The sequence below is a fragment of the Pseudoliparis swirei genome, chromosome 24 (assembly GCF_029220125.1).
Source record: "Pseudoliparis swirei isolate HS2019 ecotype Mariana Trench chromosome 24, NWPU_hadal_v1, whole genome shotgun sequence".
In the NCBI taxonomy this organism is placed as follows: Eukaryota; Metazoa; Chordata; class Actinopteri; order Perciformes; family Liparidae; genus Pseudoliparis; species Pseudoliparis swirei.
In genome coordinates, this window is record NC_079411.1 from 2,597,046 (window position 1) to 2,605,882 (window position 8,837).

At 43.9% G+C, this 8,837-nt stretch overlaps 2 protein-coding genes across 2 annotated transcripts; both read right to left on the minus strand.

Annotated features, from left to right (window-relative positions):
* Positions 1-1,443: 1,443 nt before the first annotated feature.
* Positions 1,444-3,474, minus strand: LOC130189538 (E3 ubiquitin-protein ligase TRIM39-like). The gene has a single exon (XM_056408398.1). It carries the CDS (start codon positions 3,472-3,474, stop codon positions 1,807-1,809), a length of 1,668 nt encoding a protein of 555 aa, XP_056264373.1. The 3' UTR covers positions 1,444-1,806.
* Positions 3,475-6,215: 2,741 nt separating this feature from the next.
* LOC130189541 (E3 ubiquitin-protein ligase TRIM21-like) lies at positions 6,216-8,788 on the minus strand. The gene is made up of 2 exons (XM_056408400.1): positions 8,712-8,788; positions 6,216-8,485 (listed from the first exon to the last, which is right to left on the minus strand). Exon 2 carries the CDS (start codon positions 8,475-8,477, stop codon positions 6,828-6,830), a length of 1,650 nt encoding a protein of 549 aa, XP_056264375.1. The 5' UTR covers positions 8,478-8,485; positions 8,712-8,788; the 3' UTR covers positions 6,216-6,827.
* Between the last annotated feature and the right edge of the window lie 49 nt (positions 8,789-8,837).

An 8,837-nucleotide genomic window follows, 5' to 3' on the forward strand; every position in this document is an offset into this window, starting at 1 on the left:
CTCAGGGGTAACGGCACATTTTAAGGAGTGCCAAATTGTGCAGCACAGCACACGCCTCACAATTTGGCACACCTTCAAATCAAATCAAATTTTATTTATATAGCACATTTAAAATAGATTTTCGGTCGAACCAAAGTGCTGCACATGCCTTGTCCGGTTTATAGCAAAGCTTTCCTCCTGTGGCATCGAGGCAGCGCCACCTGCCCTTTAGCAGGCCTATTGAGCGCTCTACCACAGCTCGTGCCTGGCTGTGGCGAGTGTTGTAATTTCGCTCCTCTGCGCTCTGCGGGTTGTTGAACGGGTGAGCAGCCACCGCTTGAGGGGATATCCACTGTCACCTGTAGTGTTGATACATAGGTTATATAACGCAGCATATATACATTATTAATTATTTAGGAGTTTTAAAATCTTACCCAAAAGATACCCATCACGCACAGCTCCAGCCTCAAGTCGGCGGCCAACACTGCTGTTTCGCCAAATGAAGGAGTCGTGCGTTGACCCAGGCCACCGAGCAACCACATTGGTGAACAGCATGTTAGCATCACATATAATTTGGACATTAATCGAATGAAAGTGCTTTCGATTAACGAATGCACTTTCATTGATAGGCTACTGGGTGCCCTTACAGCAATGTGAGTGCAGTCAATGGCACCGATTACATTTGTGAAACCGGACAATGCTGCAAATTGCATTTTTTTATTTGCCTGCTCATCCACCGTGTAAGGAAACTTTATGTATAAAGGCGACAACGCAATTATACCTCCCAACACATCTGGCATAATACGGCTGAGGGTGGGCTGGGATATCCCCGACCTATCAGCCATTTCCCTCTGAAACGTGCCGGTTGCCAGAAATCCAAGTGTTGTCAATACTTGGATTGGAACCGCACGGCTCGGTTCCTTCGGTGCTCCGCTCTAACTCCGGACCCAACACAGCACACAGCTCTAGTAAAACGGCTCTTGAAGTCGGAACCGGCTCATGAGCCACTCATCATCATTGGCCAGCAAATCTTGCGGTCTCTGAAATTACGCACCCTCCGCACTCTTCCATTTGCCAAGTCCTCTAATAGTGCCAAATCAGCCATTGTGCGTCATTACGCATTGTGGCACGTCTTTTATACACACCCGGCCACCTGATTGTATATGATAAGGTACAGGTGGTGAAATGACCCTGCTTTTATTGACTGGTCCATTTGCTAGCCATAATAAGACGGAGATTCGTCCTAATCATAAGGAATATTAATAGTTATATGGCTTCCTTTTCACTCTATATGTAAGGCACCTAAAGCTGAATCTGTGTTAACCCTTGTTTTAGCCTGCTACTGTTAGAAGTTATTATCGATAATTGATTTTAGACCATGAAGCTTTTTAATCACAGAACGTATATAGTTGCACACCGAGGTGTGCCCGTCCAGACGCACATGATATATCAGTATAGACGTAATTCTGTCCTCCTGCTTACCGCATCATTTATGAGAATACATTTCATAACATTAACACAACATATTCGAGGTGGTTTTAAATAACATATCCGTATTTATTTATTTCTCCAAGTTATGTGTCTGTGTGCACTGAGGAGTCGCAACAGAAGTTTGTTTAATCATTTTAAGATTGGCTTTAATCAATGTTTGAAAAGTAGTCCTTCATATGATAAATGAGTAACATATTGATGGTATTATTTCCACATATTTCTCTCCATTCTTCCTTTTGCCAACGGTGTCGCAGTTTCTCGTCTCTCCTGTTGTTGTGCTTAGTGCGTACGCATGGGTTTGAGTTTGCGTGGAGGACCGCACCTTTTCCAGTCAAGTTAGTATTTTATAAATCGCAAACCTTGCGTAGAAACGGCGTACGCCATTTTTTCTTGCGTAAATCCCTTTATAAATGAGGCCCCAGGACAGAAGAACGGGAGGAGTTTCTCCTTGAAGGAGCAGGTCGTAAAGGAGTAGATAAGAGCTGCAACTTCTACATCGTAGAAGGAGACCAGACCCTCCTCATAGTCCACAAACACCCCCACCTTCTGAGGCCCAGACTTCAGGGAGAGAACAACTAAACGACCAACACAGGCTTTGTACTCATATCCATTCATCAACCGTATAGCCCAATAACCGTTCTGAGGACTCCGTATGATGTCTCCCTTCCTGTTGACCGACTCTCTGGTCACTCCCAAAGCCCATTTAGTCTTGTCTTTAACTTGAACCTCAAAGTAAAATCTACCTGAAGAGAAACTCTGCTTTCCCAAGACAAACACACAAAGAGAAAATCTCTCTGGGTTGTCTGGGAGATTCTTCTTCACATCACCATGTTTCACTTGTTTCCCGTCATCAGACAAGAGGAGTTGAGGATGAGCCGTTTCAGGATCAAGAGTCACGTCGACTGCAAACTTCTGGACCCTCTTCACCTCAACTTCAACCAGCGTGATTATCTTTTTGCTTAGATTCTCCTCCAGCTGAGACACAGCTCTCCTCACAGTCCCCTCATGTGATGCTGGAGGAACACTGACCTGAGACCAGTCCTTGGTGGGTGGTGGATGGTGGATGTTGAGGGACTGGACACTCTGGAGGAGGTGGAGGTGGTCTTCAGAGAGGGAGAGCTTCTCCACCTCAGTGCTCCTCTTCATCAGATCAGAGATCTCCTGTTCCATCTCTCTGATGGCGTCTTCAGCCTGTTTCTTGGTGCTTCTCTGCTTCTCTTCTATCGTAGTGATGAGCTCCTTCAGTTTCCTCTCCACAGACTCCTTCAGACCAGTGAAGACCTGAACACCTTCTGCTTTCTCTCGGTCTGCATCTTCCTCACTGAGCTTCACGTTGTGTTGGACCTCCTGAATCTTCAGGCGTCTCTTCTGGATCATCTCCTGAGTTTCAGCCTCTGTCTTCTGCAGCTCCACCTTCTTTCCTTCACATTCTTGTTTCAGAGGAACAAATTTGTGCATCTTGTGGTCCAACACAGTGCAGAGCATGCAGACACACGTCTGGTCGGTCCTACAGAACAGCTCCAGAGGTTTATCGTGCTTCAGACACATCCTGTCTTCCAGGTTCTCCACAGGGTCCATCAGCTGATGTCTCTTCAGGCCTGACATTGTCAGGTGAGGCTCCAGGTGAGTCTCACAGTAGGAGGCCAGACACACCAGGCAGGACTTCAGGGCCTTCAGTTTGGTTCCAGTGCAGACGTCACAGGGAACTTCTCCTGGTCTGGACTCTTGTTGCTCTGAGCTGCTGCTGCTGGCTTTCTGCTGAGTCGACTGTCTGAACTGAGAAACCATCTCAGAGAACAAAGTGCTGACGAGCAGCTCAGGTCTTGAGAAGAAAACCTTTTTACACAGTGGACACATGTTCTGGTTGTTGGTATTCCAGTAATCATTGATGCAGGTTTTGCAGAAGTTGTGTCCACATGGTGTTGTGACTGGATCAGTGAACACATCCAGACAGATGGAGCACAGGAACTGATCTTCAGACAGCAGATTGCTGGCAGCAGCCATATCTACACACAGAAAACACAAGTCAAAGTGTCACTAAAACGATTTAAATACATCATTATTCATAGATTAAGTTTAATTTGACTTTACTTCTTGTCCGTCTTCACTTAAAGCCATCTGGCCATGTGTAGTAATGAAATAAAGTGTAACTTCCGGTTTGATAAGAGTTTAGTTTGAACACCAGTTAGTGAAACACAGTAAACATCATCAGCTGTCACTCACCAGTTTGTGGGTCAGCTGTTGAGAAGACGAGCAAAGTGTAACATTTAATATTTATTTGGACAGAAACACAGACTTGTCTCGACTGTCACTCCGACAAACATTTAAGTGTGACGTAGTAGATCAAATGTTCTGTTAACCTGCTTAAATTACCGAGATGATTGACATCAGGCTATCTGGGGTTCTCAAAGGCTGAACCGCCCCCAAACCGTCTCGTTAATTCGAACCAGACGTCAGTAATCAGGATGATATGCCGTTATTTCAATCATGGTTTCGGTGATCGACGCGTCCCCCTTTTGATGTCGGCCGTCCGACATCAAAAAGGGGGCCCGGCGGTCAAACCATGATTTAATAACGGCACCAAGTCAAATAAACTGAAAGGAAACGCCTCTTTTTTCTCAATTGATGGACAGGAGATGATCATGAACTCGTATGAGGAATTCCAGACCATAAACATAAACATCTAACACCGCTGTCATGTAATTCATTCACTTCCTTTGCGTGGTGGAGGGGGTGTGGCTTATCTCCATGGAAACAGTTATACGCCATGGAAGAAATATCCACTATTTCTGCTTTATACTTGTTGCGGAACTCCCACAAACGTCGGAATGTCAAACGCCCTCTGGGTGTATTATACTGTGGAGAAGACCATATAGAATAGGAGTTTGAATATGTGTGTGTGAATCTGTGTGTGGGCCAACGTCATGAACACACTAGTTTAAACTAGAATGGGCACTCGGTAGAGCGCATACCTTCGCATATCACAAGATTGGGCATTGAATTATGAAAATTTTGGCATTAGTTGCATGCCAATTGGACAAAAATGTATCGTGCTATGGTAAAAAAAGAGTTTGACCTTTCCATGACCTTGACCTTGACCTTTGACCCGATTGATCCCAAAATCTAATCAAATGGTCCCCGGATAATAACCAATCATCCCACCAAATTTCATGCGATTCAAGAACATTTTGACCTGTTCTTGACCTTTGACCCGATCAATCCCAAAATCTAGTCAACTGGTCCCGGATAATAAACAATCATCCCACCAAATTTCATGCGATTCGGTTCAATACTTTTTGAATTCTGAAGATTTTGACCTGTTCATGACCTTTGACCTTTGACCCGATCGATCCCAAAATCGAATCAACTGGTCCCGGATAATAAACAATCATCCCACCAAATTTCATGCGATTCGGTTCAATACTTTTTGAGTTCTGAAAGATTTTGACCTGTTCATGACCTTTGACCTTTGACCCGATCGATCCCAAAATCGAATCAACTGGTCTCCGGATAATAAACAATCATCCCACCAAATTTCATGCGATTCGGTTCAATACTTTTTGAGTTCTAAGATTTTGACCTGTTCATGACCTTTGACCTTTGACCCGATCGATCCCAAAATCTAATCAACTGGTCCCGGATAATAAACAATCATCCCACCAAATTTCATGCGATTCGGTTAAATACTTTTGAGTTCTGAGATTTTGACCTGTTCATGACCTTTGACCTTTGACCCGATCGATCCCAAAATCTAATCAACTGGTCCCCGGATAATAAACAATCATCCCACCAAATTTCATGCGATTCGGTTCAATACTTTTGAGATTTCGCATACAAATAAATAAATAAATAAATAAATAAATACACGGCGATCAAAACATAACCTTCCGGCATTTTCAATGCGAAGGTAATAAATAAAAATAAACTTTATTAACAGCTCGGCATACAGCGGCTTTCCTGATGTTCTGCATCAACGACACTGCACAACAATACACAACACTGTACAACAATGCACAACACTGTAGGCTACCACTCGCAAAAAAGCGCGAGGCTCTGCATACATTGTGAGTCAATGGCGGGTGCGCCGTGTGGTGTTCAATGTACTCCAGAATATCTGTAAATACATGATTCCTTGTGGGCAGAACGGATATTGCTCGTAAAGGAAGTTATTGTGGCGTGATAAGACCTCTCTCCCTATAAAACTCTCATATAACTAATATCGCTGGTTCATAAGGAAGTGAGCTCCTCTTCCTACAGGGGGCGTGGCCAGATTTTCCAGCTAGACTGAAAAGGCCTGGGCTGGAGCAGGTTCAAATGTGTTGATTTGTTGCTATGGTGATTTTTCCAAAATTGCTTCGTGGAACCGAAAAGCCTCGCATGTGTAATCTCATCCTCGCAATTATCCCGCTAACTACGTTAGCTAGGTACGAGAAATAGAGCCCTGATCTCTGTGAAGCTCTCACATCCTCATATAATATTTACTACTTGTCGATGTGTTGCTGAATCAGAGGAGGAAGTTGAATGTGTGCAGTCTGTTCGTGATTTAACAGAAGCTCCTCACTCCTTGTGCTCTGCTGACACCTAGTGGTCACAGGAGGGAACACACCTTTGTGGATTTAATGGACATGACAATAGTTATTAAAAAAAACTTCAACAGTTTCTTCTCCTGCACATGATTATACCATAATAATACTTTACAAGAACAAGTTATTTGATTAAAAAACGAGTTTCATTCACTTTTCATCAACCGTTTTGGAACCAATTTTATTTAGTAGTTATGGCATTAATACAAACAGAACAGCCATCAAAACATATGTACGTACAAGAATATTTGTTCAAATATCAAATAAAAGGACAACATAGAAATTTAATGACATTTAAAAACGTCCAAAGTAAAAAAAAGTATATATGTTATGCAATCTCTCTTAAAGCCACACTGTCTGTGAGATTATTCTCAGTGTACCATTCTTCCTCATTTACTAACAACAACACATTAAAGAGTACTGAGGTCGCGGTTTATCAATACTCCGGTACTTTATCACCGGGGTTCTTGAACGCATCCGTAGCTTCACAATAATGTAAAAGCCGAATGGCTCCCTCTCGAGAAAATGTCCCTTCTGGGCTCCTGTAGAAACATGGCGGTTCAAAATGGCGGAATGCTCCCGACGTAGATATGAATGGCTTTTTCTAAACTGACGTAAATACTACGAATCTTAGTTTGAGGTCATTATACACGGATTAAAACAGTCTTGAATATTAAATTCCATTGCTGCAATTTAAACCCTCTAAATGTCACACACAGTTCCTTTAACAAAATATAGCTTGAGGAAAGACACTTGTTATCGTGAAAAAATAAATCAGACAGTTTGATTCACAGGAGTCACGATCAGAGGAGAGGAGTTTATACCATCAGAATTAAGACCAGGACTGAAGTATGGGAGGAGCTTCTTCTTGAAGGAGCATCCAGTAAAGGAGTAGATGAGAGCTGCAGCTTCTACGTCATAGAAGGAGACCAGACCCTCCTCATAGTCCACAAACACCCCCACCTTCTGAGGGACAGACCTCAGGGAGAGAACAACTGGAGGATCATCAAAAGCTCCGTACTCATTTCCATTTATCAACCATATAGCCCAGTAACCGTTCTGAGGACTCCGTGTGATGTTTCCCTTCCTGTTGACCGACTCTCTGACCACTCCTAAAGCCCATTTAGTCTTGTCTTTAACTTGAACCTCAAAGTAAAATCTTCCTGAAGAGAAACTTTGCTTTCCTAAGACACACACACAATGAGAAAATCTCCCTGGGTTGTTTGGGAGTTTCTGTTTCACATTACCATGTTTCACTTGTTTCCCGTCATCAGACAGGATAAGTTCATGATGAGCAGTTTTAGGATCAAGAGTCACGTCCACTGCAAACTTCTGGACCCTCTTCAGCTCAACTTCAACCAGCGTCTTCATCATGTTACTGAGCGTCTCCTCCAGCTGAGACACAGCTCTCCTCACAGTCCCCTCATGTGATGCTGGAGGAACACTGACCTGAGACCAGTCCTTGGTGGGTGGTGGATGGTGGATGTTGAGGGACTGGACACTCTGGAGGAGGTGGAGGTGGTCTTCAGAGAGGGAGAGCTTCTCCACCTCAGTGCTCCTCTTCATCAGATCAGAGATCTCCTGTTCCATCTCTCTGATGGCGTCTTCAGCCTGTTTCTTGGTGCTTCTCTGCTTCTCTTCTATCGTAGTGATGAGCTCGTTCAGTTTCCTCTCCACAGACTCCTTCAGACCAGTGAAGACCTGAACACCTTCTGCTTTCTCTCGGTCTGCATCTTCCTCACTGAGCTTCACGTTGTGTTGGACCTCCTGAATCTTCAGGTGTCTCTTCTGGATCATCTCCTGAGTTTCAGCCTCTGTCTTCTGCAGCTCCACCTTCTTTCCTTCACATTCTTGTTTCAGAGGAACAACATTGTGCATCTTGTGGTCCAACACAGTGCAGAGCATGCAGACACACGTCTGGTCGGTCCTACAGAACAGCTCCAGAGGTTTATCGTGCTTCAGACACATCCTGTCTTCCAGGTTCTCCACAGGGTCCATCAGCTGATGTCTCTTCAGGCGTGAAGCTGTCAGGTGAGGCTCCAGGTGAGTCTGACAGTAGGAGACCAGACACACCAGGCAGGACTTCAGGGCCTTCAGTTTGGTTCCAGTGCAGACGTCACAGGGAACTTCTCCTGGTCTGGACTCTTGTTGCTCTGAGCTGCTGCTGCTGGCTTTCTGCTGAGTCGACTGTCTGAACTGAGAAACCATCTCAGAGAACAAAGTGTTGACGAGCAGCTCAGGTCTTGAGAAGAAAACCTTTTTACACAGTGGACACATGTTCTGGTTGTTGGTATTCCAGTAATGATTGATGCACTTTTTGCAGAAGTTGTGTCCACATGGTGTTGTGACAGGATCAGTGAACACATCCAGACAGACGGAGCACAGGAACTGATCTTCAGACAGCAGATTGCTGGCAGCAGCCATATCGACACCTAGAGGTCAAAGGTCAAAATGTCACTACAAACGTGCCACTATTTAAATAGATCAATAATTATTAGAGATTTGGTTAAATTTGACTTTACTACTTTTCAGTCTTCACTTAAAGCCATCAGACCATGTGTTGTAATTAACTATAAAGAGTGTGACTTCCTGTTTGATTAGAGTTGAGTTTTAACACCAGTGAGTGAAACACAGTAAACATCATCAGCTGTCACTCACCAGTTTGTGGTTCAGATGTTGAGAAGATGAGCAAAGTGTAATATTTATTTGGACAGAAACACGGAGACTTGTCTCGATTGTCGCTCTGACAAACATTTAAGTTTCACTTCAGGAGTGTGACGTCGG